General features: G+C 43.2%; 3 protein-coding genes across 3 annotated transcripts; 1 reads left to right on the forward strand and 2 right to left on the reverse strand.

The window, feature by feature from the left end:
- Positions 1-303: 303 nt before the first annotated feature.
- qpctla (glutaminyl-peptide cyclotransferase-like a) lies at positions 304-5,920 on the forward strand. The gene is made up of 7 exons (XM_047595205.1): positions 304-1,067; positions 2,563-2,709; positions 2,810-3,103; positions 3,488-3,649; positions 3,881-3,980; positions 4,059-4,175; positions 5,005-5,920. The coding sequence occupies exons 1-7, from the start codon at positions 849-851 to the stop codon at positions 5,154-5,156; spliced, it is 1,191 nt and encodes a 396-aa protein (XP_047451161.1). The 5' UTR covers positions 304-848; the 3' UTR covers positions 5,157-5,920.
- On the reverse strand, positions 5,599-8,245 carry six9 (SIX homeobox 9). The gene is made up of 3 exons (XM_047595207.1): positions 7,738-8,245; positions 6,830-6,996; positions 5,599-6,108 (listed from the first exon to the last, which is right to left on the reverse strand). The coding sequence occupies exons 1-3, from the start codon at positions 8,131-8,133 to the stop codon at positions 5,931-5,933; spliced, it is 741 nt and encodes a 246-aa protein (XP_047451163.1). The 5' UTR covers positions 8,134-8,245; the 3' UTR covers positions 5,599-5,930.
- Positions 8,246-8,520: 275 nt separating this feature from the next.
- Positions 8,521-17,887, reverse strand: six5 (SIX homeobox 5). Its single transcript, XM_047595250.1, has 3 exons — positions 17,111-17,887; positions 12,234-13,699; positions 8,521-11,737 (listed from the first exon to the last, which is right to left on the reverse strand). The coding sequence occupies exons 1-3, from the start codon at positions 17,794-17,796 to the stop codon at positions 11,079-11,081; spliced, it is 2,811 nt and encodes a 936-aa protein (XP_047451206.1). The 5' UTR covers positions 17,797-17,887; the 3' UTR covers positions 8,521-11,078.
- Between the last annotated feature and the right edge of the window lie 668 nt (positions 17,888-18,555).

Here is an 18,555-nt window from a genome sequence, read left to right on the forward strand (position 1 = left end):
GAAGTTGATTTATTAAAAAAAAAGAGAAGAAAAAGAAGACATAGTATAATGAATTGAATTACTAAATTAAAGTAGACTTTAATGTAACTTTAAATGTGTACTTAAGTACTATTGAGTACATTTATTAAGAATTTTTTTTTTCCAACAAATACTTTTTTCCTGTCATTATTTCGTTGAGGGTTTTGTATTGTTTTGTGTACTTCCTCTTCCTGGTCACTAGGTGGCGATAACGCACCAGAGGCGCTGCTGAGTTCCGTCACAAGGCGGCGCTGGTACTTAATAACCAACATAAAACACGAGAAGAAAAAGAATTGTGAGTCCACTACGGAGATGTCCCGTAATAAGAAGGTTTAAAATGAATATTTTTATATGGACAGGACTACTACAACAACAGAGCTATGACAAGTTTGCTTTATTTTTAATTTATTTCTGGTTGCTCGTCTGCAGCTGTTACAGAACAAAGAAGAGTTTAATATAGGAGTGAAAGAGGCTAAACTACCGGAGCTTCAAATAGACAGAATGAACAGCCGTTCTGGCTGTATTATAATTTATCTCAGATTAACTTCATAAAAAACAGCCTTAAAGACTCAGACATGACTTCAGGTAATCGGCCTGCTGGATTCGCACTGAATACCAGGACTATCGGAGACTAAACATGGATGTTTTTGTTGAATCCGGACTACAGGCTGTTCTTATCACCGCAGAGTCTGTTTCCCTCGGGGCTGATTCTCTTCTCCTGCTCGACTTCCTGTGACACTTTTCCCTCCTACGTTGCTCCACAAGTCAGATTGTACACGTAGCTGCTAGGACCGGCTGAGCGACTGCACAGGGACACGGTGTCTCCAGTCATGTCCCGGTCCGTTCGGCGGTACAAGTCTCTGCAGCAGAGCACCGGCGGCGGCTCTCTGCCCGGCTGTGACCGGGTGCGGATGCCCCGGGCCCGGTTGCTGCTGCTGTGTCTCCTCGGTGTGCTGGTGCTGGCGGTGGTGCTGGGAGTCTACCTGTCCAACGACACCGCAAGTAGAGATGTGAACCGCATGCCTGCAGCGGATTTAACCAAAGACAGGGTAAGAAAACACAAACACAGACTTTTTATCCTCCAAAAGTCACTTAAATACTGTATAATTTTGTTGTTATGACAGTTCAGCAACAAGCTATCAGCTGTGGACGATAATATCTGCAGAGATACTCTAATTGAGACTTCTCTGTATCTACTTGTTTAATAATATTGTTATTTTCTGTGCTATTTATTTGTATATTACATTTTTTTGTCATGCAAACTTTATAAAATATGATGCATTACATTCATTTAAAGCCAGTGTATAGGCAAATATCCTAAACTGTCCACACAAAACGGTTCATTTTGATGATGTTGTGTGTTCATTCATTCATTCATTCATTCAATAGTAAAATACTACACTGATATATATAATTCTTTCCAATGCATACTTATAATTTTGCAGCACATGCCTCTATGAACATCCCAGTCCAGCTCTGACCACATGTACAGCACTGTTGTGGTTATGAGTATGAGTTTAACTTGTCTATATTTAATGATAGATGATGATGTTTAGTTTATTTGTAAATAATCTAAACATAGTTTCTGTAAAGTCCACTAGGCAGATACAAGTAAATTAACTGTTAAGCAAATATATTGCCAGCTTGTTCATATGCTGCCTTTCTTTGACTTATGTCGTTGTGAACTGATTATACACTTACTTGGCAAAACATATAGGCACACTAGTGAACGCAATCCTTCACTAAATCCTCCTTTGTGTGTGTTATAATGTTCATTTTATGCTGAAACAGTGTGAGGAAGGTGGTGATTGAACTGTATGATCGTTCTGGAGGATGTAGTTTGTGGTGCTGTTAAACTGGATTGAATTAAACACAAAAATGTTTCTGTTACTTAGCCTTGATCGCTGACTTAAATGTTGAAATAACAGAAACCTGCGTAGGTACAGTACAAATACAATTCAATAGTACTATAAGCCACGGCCTCCAGAGTGAAAACACAGTTGAATCAACAGCTCTCTCTTTTATTTTAAGCAAATGCTGAACACTACAACCTTCCTCGGGATAAGATTTAGTGCAGAACTTTTATACTTGAAGTGATTAATAAATCCTAAAAGTACCTGTGAGGTGAGTTGAGGTTCTCGGGCTCATATCATATGGTAGCACAGATTAAAGTCAGCGTGGCGGCGCAGGTGTGCCACCGATCGTGTTTCCCACTGCAGCTTTCACCCGTTTTTGTTACTCGATAGCAGTTGTGTTTATGTAGCTTGAACTGGGTTACAGCCTCTATGACATAAGGTTGTTCCCGCGGAGAACAAACACTCTCATATATGATAAACAAAGCATCAGCTGTTCATTTTGCTGCAGTAGTTGTAATAATTGACCTTCTTGCCTTAGCCCTTCTATTTATACAATGAAAACCTCCAGAAAATGAATGCTCCTCTGTACCCCAAACATCTGGAACATTTCTGTTCTGCTGTTAATACTTGTTGTGTGCTCATGTTGTTTAATTTCTTCTCCTCTTTCTCATTTTTTTGTCTCCTCCAGCTGTCCCACAAACCCAGTAAGTGCTCTGCTGCTCAGATCCGCCGTCTGGCCTCTCAGGTGGACGGCGCTCGCCTGTGGGAGACTCACCTGCGTCCCATCCTAATAGAAAGACTGCCGGGGACACAAGGCAGCCTGGCTGTACAGCAGGTGTGTTTACAGAATTACATTAATATTTATAGCGCCCCCTTTTCCCTTTGTATTTGTATTCACATTCTCCTCCCTCATATTTAACTGTGCCCTACTTCAGCACATCACCTCCACTCTGTCCTCGCTGTCTGCCGGCTGGTCCATAGACCTGGACTCCTTTCAGTCCCCCACCCCCCGTGGCCAGGTCACCTTCACCAACGTCATCGCCACTCTGGACCCGTCAGCCCCTCGGAGGCTGCTCCTGGCCTGCCACTATGACTCCAAGGTCCTGCCCCCAGATCCCCGCGCTCCAGAGAAGGTCTTTCTCGGGGCCAGTGACTCTGCAGTGCCCTGCGCTATGATCCTGGAGCTTGCCACCTCTCTGGATGCTCAGCTTAGATCATTCAAACAGCAGGTATGTGATTTGGTTAAATGTGTATCGACAACCTGGAAGTGAAGCTAACAGATTCGGTTCCTTTTTTTATTTAATATGCTGCTCAGTTTCTCTCTGATTTGAGATGCTCCTTATTTTTCTTCCCCTTATGCTCTCGTTTCCCTGCTCTGCCTCAGAGGCTGCAGTGTAGGACAGAAAATGCTGACTCTAGCCCCCTGCTCTGAGTGCAGCAGTCATCTGTATATAACACTATCTCTCCAGAGGCTGTGATTTATGTACTTACCGCAGGAGCACACACTTGCATACACACTGCGACAGCACTGCAGAACGTGAGACTGGCCTCTGCTTCTGCCTCTGCCGCTTTTTGATTTAATTAACTTTCCCCTCTTCCCTTTGTCCCCTCAGAAATTTCCAGTGTCTCTGCAGCTGGTGTTTTTTGACGGCGAGGAGTCATTTGAAGAGTGGACCGCCACCGACTCCCTGTACGGCTCCCGTCACCTCGCCGAGCTCATGGCGAATACGCCTCACCCCGCAGCCTCCTCGCACGCCAACATGCTCCAGGCTGTGGTGAGGAAACTACTCTGCGGTCATCAAAACGCCCTGATCCAGACACACACTGAATTATGTATGACAGGGCTGAATTTAGCAGCCTGCCTTAACAACAGCAGGTCTCAGCCTCCAAACATAAATAGGTCTGAATTTAAAAGTTAATTACATTTCACACTGATAATCTAATTACAGTAATGTAGCGTAGCTTAAAGGAAGGCTCTGTTTTTTTATTTTAAATTCTCTCCCCAGGACCTCTTTGTGCTCCTAGACCTGCTCGGTGGTCCTGATCCACTGATTGCGAATCATTTCGATAACACAGCTCGCTGGTTTGACCGCCTGATTGCTGCAGGTAAGTGCTGGCCGCCATGATTGTTTTTTCAGTCTTTCCCTGGTGTGTGCCTGAGACATGCTCTCTCCTTGCTCACAGAGAAAAGGCTCCATCGACAGGGTCTCCTGATGTCTCACCCCTCAGAGCAGACATATTTTAGGAAGGACGTGTATCTTGGGCCTGTGCAGGACGATCACATCCCCTTCCTCCATAAAGGTGAGTGACAATCAGGTTCCTGCAGTTCCAGACCTCTGCAGATTGCTGCTGCTTGTGCATTATGACCATTAATGAAGTGAATAAAGTATTATCTCGTTATAATGGCACCCCCCAGTGGATGTGATACATAATTGGCAGCAAGTCATTTTTGATCGACTTTGATCAAAGGGTCACATTTTGATTTCTAGAGGAGTGGGTGAGATTGTCTCCGAAACTGATCTGCAGTAGTGATGCAGTAGGTCTGCAGTGAAATTAATGGGAAGCGAAGCCTGACCCGTGTGGTCCTGTCCAACAGACAAGCTGCTGTAGCTCGAATTACTGAGAAAAAGTTGCCAGTGCTGACCACTTTCTACTGCAGATAATCAGTCTGACAACAATCTCTGTTGTTTACCTGGGGAACACATGACACTGGGGGAAGAAGGGAGCAGGAGGAGGCAGTGTGATGCTGAGAGATCTGGGATCCTGCCATTCACATGGACGTTGCTTCAACACATGCCACCTACCTAAGTATTGTTGCAGACCATGAACAGTTTTTCATAGAAACGATAAAGTGTCATGAAAGAAAAATGCCTCTAAAATAGCTTAAGAAACCCCAAAACATGTTAAAGGTGTTGTTGAATTACCCAGATCTCAATGCAATCAAGCATCAGTGGTGTCAGATTAAAATTAAAAGGATCTACTGCCAACATCTTGGTGCCAGAGACATCACCACACCATCAAAGGTCTAGTGGAGTCCATGCCTCGATGGGTCAAGGCTGTTTAGCCGGGCGGTCATAATGTTATGGCTCATCTGTAAATAACTCTCACTATGTTCGTCTTTGCTATACAGGGGTCCCCGTGCTGCACGTCATCGCCACACCCTTCCCACAGTTCTGGCACACACTGGACGACACCGAGGAGAACATGCACCGTCCGACGGTGGAGAACCTGACGAAGATCATGGCCGTGTTTGTGGCAGAATACCTGGGCTTCTCAACCTAGAACACAAATACCTGTGGCGAAGGATTGATCAGAAACGACCAGGCGCACAAGAGGTGGAGGATCCTGGTTGATAATTTTCCGTTAGAGCAGCTGAACTTTACCAAAGACTTGTCTCTGCTGGACTGATTCATGTTACAGACGAGCTTTTTACTGTACTGGACTCTACTGTACGAGCTAATCTTACCCGACGAGCAGCTGGGGGAAAATGTCTGTGAATTTAAAAGGACTTTAAATTTTAGTTTTGATCCTGTGAGGAAAAAAATAAGCCTTATTAGCCTTATTAATTATTTTCCCCATAAATATGAATGAGATGCACTTTGTTTTAATCAGCTGAGCAGCAGTGAGACGGTGATGGATGGTTTGCTGAAGTCTGTGACAATACTTACAATCCTTGACGAGCCTCGGATGTTGTTAAACGAACCTTAATTCAAGAACAGTGCAATGAAGTTAAAATGACTTTATTCAGTTTCTCTTACAGTTATGTGACATTCTGGGACGTCAAAAACACTGATAAATTCTGTGACATCTTCGCAGCGTGGTCCTTTTCAACAAACTGTAATTGTTACACATGTCTCAGTGCGATGGAGCGGAGATCTACTGCAGGGTTTTACATCACATCTGTGAACTCATCTGTTGAACTGGATCCAGCCATATGAGTCTTACCTTTAATGTCTGTCATTTATGGTGTTCTGTATATTTGTTCGAGTCACAGTGCAGTGTCTGTAAAGTCCGGTTTTGGTTAATAAAATTGACTTTACATTAGAGTATGTTAAATTAGACGTTTGAATGGCCCCCACACTTGTGATGTAGAGGAGGTGGTGGGTGAAAGAGGGGTGGAGGTGGAGGTGGAGGGCGGTGGTGCTGAGGCTGCGGGCTCCCTGGAGGTGAAAGGTCGTGGTCAGAGGAAAGGTAGGCTTCATCTAAAGGTCCTCCAGAGCCTGGTGCGTGGAAACTGGAAGACACAGATGAGGAGGTAAAGGAAAATGTGGTATTTGATCATGTCTCGTAACCTATTTTAACCACAAGAGAGTGCTGTTTTCCCAAATTTTATTTCAGAAAATGCATCAAGTTACTTCAATTGCAGTTTGAGGATGGAAGGAAGAAATATCCATGATATGTGGATAAAATATTAAATAATTACATGTTTCATTTCTGTGTGCTTATGTTTCCCCAATAGGTCAAAGAAAAATCATTACTTTACAAATCATTTTTTTTTTCCCAATCATCAAAATCAATCAAACATATAAGGACCTATTTCACCTCGATTCTTAGGACCAGATCATCAGGTTTACTTTGGTAACAACGTGATTTTTTGTATCACTGCGCGTTTCTAAAAATTGATTTCTTATCAATTAATGACTAAACATTGTGGCTTAGATGAAAGCGTACCCAAAGAAGAATTTCACTAAACAAACAACAAAAAAAAAAACTTATTTAAATAATTTAGGCAGTACAAAATTTACATAGTAAGTCTAAGTAAAACGCCAACGGTTAGTTTGATCATGATGTATCCATCCGCTTCCTGTAGCCACAGTGAATCCCGCTTAACAAAGTTTTTAAAATGTTTTATTATTATTAATAGTATTTCAGTAAAACAACTTTATGTTGCTGCAATGGATATAAATAAATTAGATATTTTTCAGGGAGCTGTGGTGAGCTGTGCCGTCACTGACCCGCTAACGTCCGTGGTGGTGCTTCGGTCCCTCTGTCTGCGGTTCTTGAACCAGTTGCTGACTTGGACGGTTGAGAGGCCGCTGGCCGCCGCGAGCTCCCGCTTCTCCCGGGTGGACGGATACGGCCTTAGACGGTACCACTCCCGGAGGATACTCCGAGATTTCTCCTGTTTAGAAGTTAAATTAAAATAAAGTCAGTTATTAAGTCAGATATGAGTACAAATGAACAAACATGAGGTCAAATTAATGTATGCTGCAACACTAAAATGCTAAATGCATAAATTAATGCCAATTCAATTTTTCTGAGAAAAAAAAGAAAAGACTTAAATGTTATCTAAATGAAACGAAGGATCAGGGACTATTACGGTTTCATTTATTTTGACATATTTATTCATATTTAAACATATTTAAACTGATATTTCTCTAATGTCGTGACCGGCTACCGTAATAGTTGTAAACTGCGCGCAACATGCTCACAAGCGTTTCCTATCTGACTACCGTAATAACAAGTGTCCTAGTCAACACGCAACATTTTTTTTTCTCATTCATAAAAAACTAAACTCGGGGACATTTTCGGGGGACAGCTTTAACCGGGGGACAGGTCATCCAAAACGGGGACTGTCCCCAGAAATCGGGACGCCATATTTATCCTAAAGCAAAAAAATCCGCATTAGTAACTGAATAGCAACTTTAGAAAACTGAAAACATGGCAGCAAATAATAATGGATATTATTATTGAGTGTATAAATTTGTGTAATGGAATAATAGGGCCAATTTTACCCCCTGAAATGTGTTAAGAAAACTAACATTTTGAAATAAAGTTCTGTACAGCTATAGTACAGGACTTGAATAAATGTATTTAGCTACTCACAGCTGAGGAGGACATTTAATATTATTTGTTTTCCTACTTTGAAGCAGTAGCTGGTCTCTTCTCCATCCCAGATGGTATGGGGTAGGGGAAACTTTCTCCTCACGCGATACTTCCCCACAGCTCCCAGGGGTCGGCCCCTCTGCCTCTCGGCCTCGATGTAGTGGGCTCGCAGCCAGAGTTGCTGCAGGAGCGGGTGGCTGCGTGGGGAGAAGGGGAAGCCCTCCAGCAGGGTGTAGAGGTCTGAGAATCGCCCCTGGTGAAAGGCCACTGCGGCTTTGGCTTTCAGCACGCTCTCCAACTCCCCGGGGCACGAGGAGGAGGAGGAGGAGGAGGAGGGAGGAAGAGTGCAGAGAAAGCCGGCGAGACGATCCATGCAGCCGCTCTGTAGCAGGACCTCACACACGCAAGTGATCTGCTCTGGATTGAATGTCATGCCGTGGTCCAAAAAGTCCTCAGACGTGAGTCGGAGCAAAGTTTGAGTGGAAGCGTCTTCCCTTAGTTCTGTGCAGCAGAGAACTGAAGCCTCTGTGGATGAACAAAAACGACTGTGCATGTGTGTTTGGCATTACTCATCATCATACCCTGGCACAGGTAACCTGAGACCATCAGGGTTATAACAACACACAATACATCCCTCCGTCTCTTGTTCAAACACATGCATGCACACCATTGCACACGTTTAAGGTCTTTGCTATTGCGCCGACCTTCAGTCTGCTGAGAGGAGGAACAGATTTGAATAAAATTTTCTTGCCAAATTAGAAACACAATTCCTGGAAAAATAGCTTCAGCATCGCCAATAACTGGAACAGAGACACTAGTCTTACGTAAATGTTGTTTATTACAGTATCATGTAATATAAAAAATAGAATGCATTTGAATACAAAAATGAGAAAACGCAAATGATCCCTTTCAAAACTATGATAAACAAAAAGTCAATCAACATACATTATCTTTGGTTAAGTCTGGAGTCATACACGTTATGTGTCAGGTAGGAGAGTACAAAACAAGACGTGGGGTAACACATGTGCGCAAGCCCTCACAGGCTTTAATGTCCACACACTTTGGTATGAGCAAATAGACATGTTTCCCTTTACAACTAACTAATTTAAACGTTGAGTACTGATTTGTCCGAGCCATTTAAAAATCTAAACTTAGGTTACCAGGAACAGAAATTTATTAACAAGGGACTTAACCTATTTTAAAAACGTAATATTTATGACCTCAAAACAGACCTGTAGTCTGAGATTTTAAAACTCAGGCTGTGCTACGACGTGACCTTCCAAGTCAAAATGAATATAATTTCCTATCCATGCTTTTCTCAACAAGGACTAGACACTGATTGATACATGCTTTAAATAGATTAAATGTACAAAAGAGACATACAACAAACACTAATAAAAAAAACAAACACACACACACACACAGGCCATAATTGTAACTACTTAAGGGATTTTTGTTTGTACCATAACTGGCCTAAGGTTTGACCCATACCTGCGCTACGACAACAGGAAGCTCGTGGTTAGTTGTTGCATTAGTTTACAACAGATTTAATCAGGAATACACACTCAGTGGCCAGTTCATTGGGTACGTTAGTGAAAACGAATGCATCCTAATATAACAGTCCTGCACTAAACCTTATCTTTAGAAGAGTTTATGGTATTCAGTATTTCTTTAAAATAACAAAGAGAGCTGTTGATTCAATTGTGTTTTTCCTTTTGGAGGCATATTTCTATTAATTTGACCATAACAAAGTTTTATTTTTTGTTCAGTCCAGTTGAACAACATCGCAAACTACATCCTCCAAAATGATCATACAGTTGAAACACCACCTTTCTGGAACCATTTTAACATAAACTAAACAATAAAACTGTCATAAAACGATTTAACATAGTTCAAGTTCCCTAGTGTACCTAATGAACTGGCGTGTGGGTGTAAATCTGATTTCCCCACTTCCCGGTGTGTTCATTATTAAGGTCCAATTAAAAAAAAAAAAAAAAAGAAGAAGAAGAATATGAACAGACAACAAGTCCATCCACTGTCATAACAACATGGCAGCTCGGCGTAAACATCGTGTGAATGAAATGTGCAAAATATACAAATAGACGAGATGCAACCAAAACGTGTCACATACAGAAACGTGAATATTCTCTCTCACACACACACACACACACACAAAACACACACAAAAAAAATCCATATGAAGTGTATTCATAAGTTTGGCCGGGTACATAGCAATTTATAAAATAGTGTTAAAAAAGTCATAACATTTATTCTCAAAAACATCACACCTGTAAGCTTTAACATAAGGCACTTATCAGCATCAGCATACTGAGATTTTGGAAAGTATGATTCAGTGGGTATCACAGCAAATGTTTTTAGTGTAATGCTTCGTTTTAAAAGCTCAGCGATTCAGAGTTTCTTTTCATCTCCCAATTGTACAGGCTTTCTTGTGATAGCCACTGTGCGACGTAGGTAGTGTCCTTTAAAGAACTAAAACATGCATTGCATAGAGTATAAACCTCTTTTGTTTCCTGGCAGCATTCTCACTTCAAAAGCTGCAAACAGTGATTCAGAGTTCACTGATAATATTCTGAAAGTTTTCACCCAGACTTTCAGTAACTTGTAGTAATAAAATACTGTAGTAATGTTTCAATAGTTTCACATAAAACTCAACCTACTCATGTTCGGACTGTGAAGAATATAATCTTCGCTATATTCCTGGAGTGCTGGTTGAATATTTCAGGCCACGAGCAGGAAAAGGAAAAAAAAAAAGAAGCTCCCGACTCTTATGAGTTCTGGACCGACAGAGAGCTGTTGTCTTTGCCAGATAGTTAAATGTTTCGTTACTGTGGTGCATCCACAACGTGCTACTTCTTCTGCCAGTGAAAAACCCCAGACACAGTACGGATGAATTTGGTCAGCAGAACAAAGAAGAGCTGAGAGAAGAGGAAAAACCATGATCCCTTGTATAATATAGTCTTTGTTTTTAATACCTGCACGTGGGCTGTGCAAACTAATCCGCGTTAGTACTTCTGTCTGGATCTGATAAAAAGAAGTAGGGTTTTTATTTTAGTGTGAACCTCTGAGATGCATAAACCACAGAGGAATAATCTCATGTTTAACCAGTAGATGTCCCGTATATCACCTGCCTATGCACATTAAATGGAGCTGCAGAGGACTTTTCCTAAAAAGTGCCAGCTGGGAGCAGGATGGTATCCGTCTTTACTTGTTACATGTTAGAACATAAACATGTTGGTAAGAGACATGTAGGTCTCAGAGAAGTAAAATCTTTCATGTCAATAAAAAAAAAAGTCTAGTGTGTGTTTGAATGCTTTTGTTTTTAGAGACGAGAGGTTGCCAACCCACTTCGTAAACAGACTACAGACCCAGCTCATCGTCAACAGGGACGGACTGAAGCTGGGTGAGGATCTTGGAGTCCCCATCCATCTCCTCCGGATTCCCCAGGGGTGAGCTGGCTTCCACGTCCTGCTCCGGAGAGGGGCTTCCCAGAAGCAGCGACTCTCCTCCGGGTAGGCCTAACAAGGCTGGGTCCACGGGCAGGTCCCCTTTGCTGCGGACGTCAAACAGAGTCAGACTGGCTGAAGTGGAGAGGGGCTGTGGGCTCCACGCCGGCTGGGACATTTGGATGTTGGGTGTCACTCCACTGTACATGGGACTGAGGGTGAGCATGCTCTCTGGAGTGAGAGTGTTGGGCGTCGTCACGGACTGGTCCAAAATATGCGGCGAGGGGACGGCAGGCGTCTGGCTGGTTGCGATCGCCGCCTCCGGAGCGCAATACAGTGGAGAGGAGTTGATGAAGTTCAGAGGAGATGATGTGAAGCTGGAGGTGGTTGAAGGTTGGGATGCTACCGGAAGAGTGGAGGGGCTGAAGACAGGACCCATACCATTTGAGGAGGGAGAAGAATCTGTGGCTGGTTTTAGGGGCAAACTGGTGAGCTGAATACCGGCCGGGATGGTCAGGATCAGCTTTCCCTGCTGGACGCTCAGGTAGGGGCTTCCACCGAGGAGGAGGTTACCTACAGCGGCGAATAACAAGACAGAGAGAGTTATAAGAAACCACCAGATATTAAACAAAGAAATGTACCGATACAGCTCTTTACTGATCGATACAGAAATCTAATTTATAGACTTCCACTCAAAGGAAAGGTTACATTCCTTTGAGTGGAAGCATAGATATTAATCTATTAGTCACTGACTACATTCAGTCTTTTTAAAAATAAATTAATTACAACATTGAGCCGCATTGTTTTAATAAAACAACATATTTGTTATTATTTCTTGTGTGTTGGATTTGTTAGGATACAATGTTATAAATAGAAAACCTACTGTATTAATAAGTTAATTCAAGCAGAAACTGCTGTAAAACACTTTTTTAACCGTCTATTCAGTTTAATTTCATACATGAAAACCATCAAATGGTCACATTTGAGAAGCTGGAAACAGTGGTCTTATTAAACTATTAGTTTCAGCTCTTCCTGCTACATTTGTTTGCATCTATTAGATTCGTTGTACCTGGAGGAGCAGAGGGAAGCTGGATGATCCCGGAGTTCAGGAGCTGCATCGTCGGGGCCACACTGTTTGGGGAACCCGCGGTCTGAATGGGCCTCAGCTGGTTTATCCTGAGAGGACCCTGTGCGACTCCTCCAGCTGCTGGAGCTGAAGTCAGGATCTGTAAGGGCATCCCAGCAGAGGGGATGGAGAGAGAGGGGCTGGCAGGAACCACTTGGGGGAAAGAGATGGTGGAGGATGTTTGGATGGAGGAGACCGGGACCAGCTGAGGCATGGAGAGCGGGACTAGCTGTGCCGGTGCGTTGCCTTTGCCCTGGGGGACCGGGACAACTTGCGTTGGGGACGAGATGGAAATCACCTGCGGGGCCTGGATTTTGCTGGAAGCAGAGTTTGTGATTTGCTCCCCAAACTGATGCGTCACTTGCTGTGGGAGCTGACTCTTATTAAGCTGTGAGATGGAAACTATGGTTGTGGCACATTCAGACATAGTTGTTGAAGCATCCTGCTGCTGTTGCGCCAGTCTGTTTAGAGTCTGGGGGCACTGAAACTGAGGAGCTGGCGAGGTGAGGGGGGATACCGGGACCAGCTGAGGGCACTGAGACACCTGGGCTCCTGAAGAGTGCTGGACCAGGTGGGAAACTGGTATACCCTGGATGGAAGGCACAACCTGGGGCAGAGAGATGACCTGAGCGGTGGAGCTGCTGGAGCAGACTACAGAGCTAGAAGGGTTTAACTGGGATCCAGCGGTGGCAACATACTCCTCTTGCTGATTGGACATGATCAAGGCTGCAGACGACAAAGACGCTGGGAGTGTGAGGGGCTCCTGACGCTGAGGGTTTTGTGTCAAGACTAATGAAGGGAGATTGGCTGGGGAGGACAGAGTTGGTGAAGAAGGAGACAAAGATGAAGAAGAGGAGGCTACTGTTTGGCTGCTGCCTTCTGATTCGCTTATGAAATCCATTGCATTGCCGCCGTCTGTCTTATTTGGCAGGGAAATGACAGACGGAGGGTTTGAGACTGCTGTGGTGTTAGTGCTAAGAACAACTGCTGGGAGGCTGCTCGACTTGGCCTCCATGGCGGAAACTTCCCGTTCCGCCACAGACACTGCTTGCTGTGGCTGGTGAACGCTAAGGCCAGGTTTGGTTATTACTTGGGCCCCGTTCAGTATTAGAGGAGAGCTGCTAGCTACAGGACTCAGGGTGACGGCCTGGCAGTCGCTCAAGCTTAACCCGTTAATTATGACACCACCGCCAGTGCCAGAGATCAACGAGTTTCCGTTGAGGAGCAATGGCTGAGAGGATGTGAGGAAACCACTGGACCCATTGAGGATGAGCTGGCCTCCTGTGCTGCACGGGACTGCAGAGACGGAGATGATGGACGCCGTGGAGCCAGCGGTCTCCTCTGGTTTGTCGGGGGTGTCGTCCATCGCACTCGCCTCGTCCTCAGTGCTGTGGTTCCCGTCTGATTCACTGAAATGGAAAAAGGACCAATAGGTCAAACAGAAGAAAAACAGGCACTTCTAATTTAAGTATTTTCAGCTCATGCCGTTAAAGAAATTGAGTGTAAATCTGTATAATGTGAATATAAAGTTCAGCTTGGCACAAATGGACTAAAACTTGTTGAATTACTACTGTTTTAAAAGGGAGCTTTTAGTTAATAAAAGATCATCTTCATTACTGATTAATCTGCTGACCGTCACTGCTTTTAATCATTACCCGTTACAATACAGTGTTTATAAAAAGTAGCATCCCCTGTGAAGGTTTGGTTTTATAAATAAATCGCGGTCAATTTAATTTAGCTTTTTTCAGAAGAATTCTCTTCAAGCTCTTCAGTGTTAAAGTGAAAACAGATTTCTACAAAGTACTGCCAATTAATTAAAAGCCCATCATGCCACAACAGACACGGCTGCATAAGAATTCAATCCCTTCGAGGCAGTATTCAGTAGAACACACTGCAATTTGACTCCATTCCTCTTTGAGAAACTACTCAAGTCCATTAACGTTGCACAGGCTTCGCGGTGTAAACAACACTGTCTAGGTCAAAGGTTCTTTGTTGGACTGAGTAAAACTGAAGAGTCTAGATGTGCAGGTATATTGAGACCCATCCACACAGAGACCTTATTGTCATGTGTTGAGAATATTTTGGCTTTGAGCCGTTAGGGTTATCTCTGGTTATCCTGCTGGAAGTACCCATCAGAAGATATGTCCACTGTGGGACTGAAGGGATGGTCATGGTCAGCAATGATATACAGGTAGTCAGGGGCATTTAAACGATACCCAGTTAGTTGTAAGGGGTCCAAAGTGTGCTAAGAAAATGCCCCCTAAACCATTACACTATTACACCACCTGAATGGTGGGATGGAGCCATGCCTTCATAAATTCTGACTTTATCAACTGATCGTCGCATCTTCAGCTGCTGTATTTTGTTGCCGTGCATCATTCAACCCAAACCAGTCCAGCCATTCCGCTTTGACCCTTGGATACTTTTTTCTTTTTCACACCAGTTTCTGATTCTTGCTTTGAACTCCACTCCTACTAAAGTCATAGGACCTCGACAGGGGGGTGGGGGGTCTGTTAATTTTCTTTCTTTCTTTTTTTTTAATTTTTCCCCACAAATTTAAATTTCTTTAAATACATGTTAACATGAATCCAACATATTTTAGTAAATGGAGGCAGAAGACGCTATCTTTCAGTCAACACTTCACTCATTCAGCGATGCAGGAGCTGTCTCAACAGCTCACCATTTCACACAGAGCGCAACACTAGACCTGTCGATCCAAGCCTCCTGTACACCATAGGCCCCACCCCTTTCACTGCTGAGCCAATCACAAGGCTGCATATTACACAACGACTCCGTCAGGTTCCCCACAATTGGCCGAGAGCCTGTTCAGTCCCCAGGTGAAATCCCAGTGCAGCTCGCTCCCATCAGCCAACTACTGAGGCCTAAATGGCTTGGTGGTTCACTGTCCTTACTACATGGAGTTATGTTTTAAAAGTTAAAACTTGAATCTGTCAATTATTTTCTTTACCTGTTAATTATTTATACATACACCAGTTAGGTATGTTCATGGCAGTTGCACGGCCAAGCTAGTGTTGCACATGAAATAAAAAATAAATATTTGAACCCGTGTATTATCTGAATAGCTTAATATTGAATGCAAAATTACAATAATAGTATATATTTATCAATAGCACTGGGCTAAGTTTAATATAGAACACATATAGTAGGTAGGGGGTCCCTACTTAATCTCTCTATCAGTTTGGGGGTCTTTGCCCTGAAAAATGTTGAAGACCACTGCACTAAATTGATGCGGTGGGATTGGCTGATTAGAGATTAGCATTTACAGTTTAAAAGGTGTACCTAATAATATGGCCAGTGAGTGCAAACAGCAGATCAAGGCACAGACAAGTTTTCCAACATATATACAACAAAGCTCCAAATCATCACAACTGAGGCATCTGTCCTTAGAAACAGCTCAAATTAGTTTGGGCGATTTAATTTTCTGCTCATTCAGCTAGAATCAAAGGTTCGTCGTGAGTGTTTTCATGATCCGCACAATGGGTTATAGCTCATAAAATCCATCAGACATGACAACACAGACTCTTCAGGAGCCTGCAGTTTGTTTTGGCTCGGTTAATGACACCACTTGACATTTCCATCAGCATTTATTACTTTAGCTTGATTATGATCGCAGCAAATTAAATAATACAATATGTTTAGCGGATTTTGGGATTGCTGTAGATTAAATTATTATATTATTTTACCTGCTTATGTTGCATTACTGGCTCCTTAGATTAGTAGTAAGTAGACATTAGTAGTTCTGTTGGACATTTAAAATCATGTTGCATCTGGTTTGGAGGAGAAATTACCGAGATCCTCATTCAAACTTCTATTTGTTTTGTTTGTTTTATATTAAATATAGTTCCTGTCACAGGGGCACAGATGACAAGTTTCCAACACCAATATTTACTGACAGTAATTTGATCATGACTGGTTGGAGAATATTAAATACTTAGTTTAACAAGAAATTTGCATGATAACCTGATCACTATAATATAAATGCAAATATCAGGATAATTAAACATCAAGACATATTTACATACAAACTTACATTTACATATAAAAGACGAGTTCCTTCCCGTTTTACCTTCTACGTTGAAAAGATTTTCCGTTTTATATTATTATATATATTATATTATTTTATATGACTCAGTGGGTTGCTGGAAAGTCTTTTTAGTGGTTGTATTTGGCTAATGTGTGAAAGTACATGGTCCTGGTCGACCATGCGGCCTGTCTGCCAGACCACCACAATCCCTGGAGCCTGATAAGATAACTCTTCTCTGTGTCCTCTCTTATCTCCCCACAGACAGCCTCCTCCTGCTCTGTGAATGCGATCGCTGTTAAACTCAGATTTAAGCAAAGCAGTTTTCTCGACACCCTTCCCACAGTTTAACCCTAAACCCTTTCTCGGCCCGACTGGCTCTGCAGACCTTTCAGGCAGCAGTGCAGGATTTCAGGAAACCTGAGCCACAGTGGGCGCCCTGGATCTCACATTTCATAACAAAGCAACATGCTCTGGTCTCAGACATGTGTGGCCTTAGTGCTGTCAAAAGTCAGCCCCTGTCCACCTTATTACTTCATGCATTTTTTTTTTCTTTAATAGATTTATTACTATACAGTCCAATGTGCATGAAGGTGAACCATATGTAGGCCAGTAGCCTTTGTTTACCATCGAGGTTTGAACTTTTTTCGAGTGACTGCTGTCGCTATAAAACACAACTAATGGTAACAAAAGAAAGTTGAGAGCAGCTGTTGTGCAGATTAAATGAACAAAGAGTGGAGGGCTATAATAGACGTGTCTGCAGTGTTGGAGGTCTTGCCTTTTGCTGTGGGTCCCTGACGGGGTCCTGTCCCTCTGCCTGCGGTTCTTGAACCAGTTGCTGACCTGTGTGAGGGACAGTCCGGTAACCTGGGCCAGGTTTTTCTTCTCGTCCGGAGTGGGGTACCTGTTGCTCTTGTAGCACTCCTTCAGGGCGTTGCGGGACTTCTCTTTGAAGCAGTACACGGTCTCCTCTCCGTCCCAGATGGTTTTGGGCAGGGGGAACTTCTTCCTGAGCCGGTACTTGTCCACTGCGCCCAGGCTGCGGCCCCGCGACCTCTCCGCCTCCTTGTAGCGGGCTTTGAGGTACAGGTCCTGCAGGAACCCATGGTTAGACGGGTGGAAGTCGTGGCTCTCCAGGATGGCGTACAGCTCCTTGAATTCGTCCCGGTGGAAAGCCACCAGTGCCTGGGCCTTCAGCAGGGTCTCGTTGCCACGTAGCAGCTCGGACGAAGGAGGTATGGTGGAGAGAAATCTCCACAGGCGATCCACATTGCCCGCCTGCAGAAGGGCCTCGCAGAGACATGAGACTTGGTCAGTGGAAAAACTCAGAGCCGACTTTTGGAAAGTTTGAAGTAATTGTTCCGAAACTTGGACCGGATCTTTCTCCTCTTTGGGCTCCGCTGCAGTCGGCTCATCTGAGCTGTTTTCAGATTGTTCTGTAGACTCCAAAGACAAGGAAGCCATTTTCACTTTAACTTTTTTTTCCACCACTAGTTCCTCCTACTCTCTCCCTCCCTCCCTGTGCGCTCTCTCCCATCCTCCAGTCAAACACTCGACCAAACCAGGCCTGCAGACAAGCTGCAGCCACGCCCCTCATCAAACTCACTCCGAGAAACATTAATACTGTTATCAGCTCCTCTTATCAGCTCCGATCAGTAACTTCTCCAGCTTCTCTCATATGTTTTCACGATTGAATACTTTTGCACGAGATAAGATTCAACTTTATTGCCATTGCATATAGTGCAGGTACATGCATTACCTACAGTTTGCTATCTAGCTAAAAATGCAAATAGTAAAACTTGCAAAATTGACCTAGACGTGGAAAGCAAGCTATGGCTATTGCTGTAAAACATTTAGTAAATTGCAAAAAGAAAGAATATATTTCTTTATCACGTATCAATTAATGTCTTGTTGCTTTTCAGACAAAGATGGCAAATGTTTTCCAATTCCAGATGTTTTATTTTTTTCATTTTATAAAATAATTATCCACAGCCAAGGAAAAGAGTAAATTTGTCAAGTAGAAGGATCTGAGGCATCTTTGATTAGGACTAAATTGCAATAACTAGACAAAAGGGTCTCTGACATTGGAGCTCTTGACAGGTGGGGTCTCCAGTTGTGAATACCTATCAAATGTGGAAGGAAGGAAGGAAGGAAGGAAGGAAAAATATTGAAGTCAGTGTTGCTCAAACTACTGAAAAATGAAATACAGGTTCTGATATAATG

The sequence above is a fragment of the Mugil cephalus genome, chromosome 9 (assembly GCF_022458985.1).
Source record: "Mugil cephalus isolate CIBA_MC_2020 chromosome 9, CIBA_Mcephalus_1.1, whole genome shotgun sequence".
Lineage (NCBI taxonomy): Eukaryota > Metazoa > Chordata > Actinopteri > Mugiliformes > Mugilidae > Mugil > Mugil cephalus.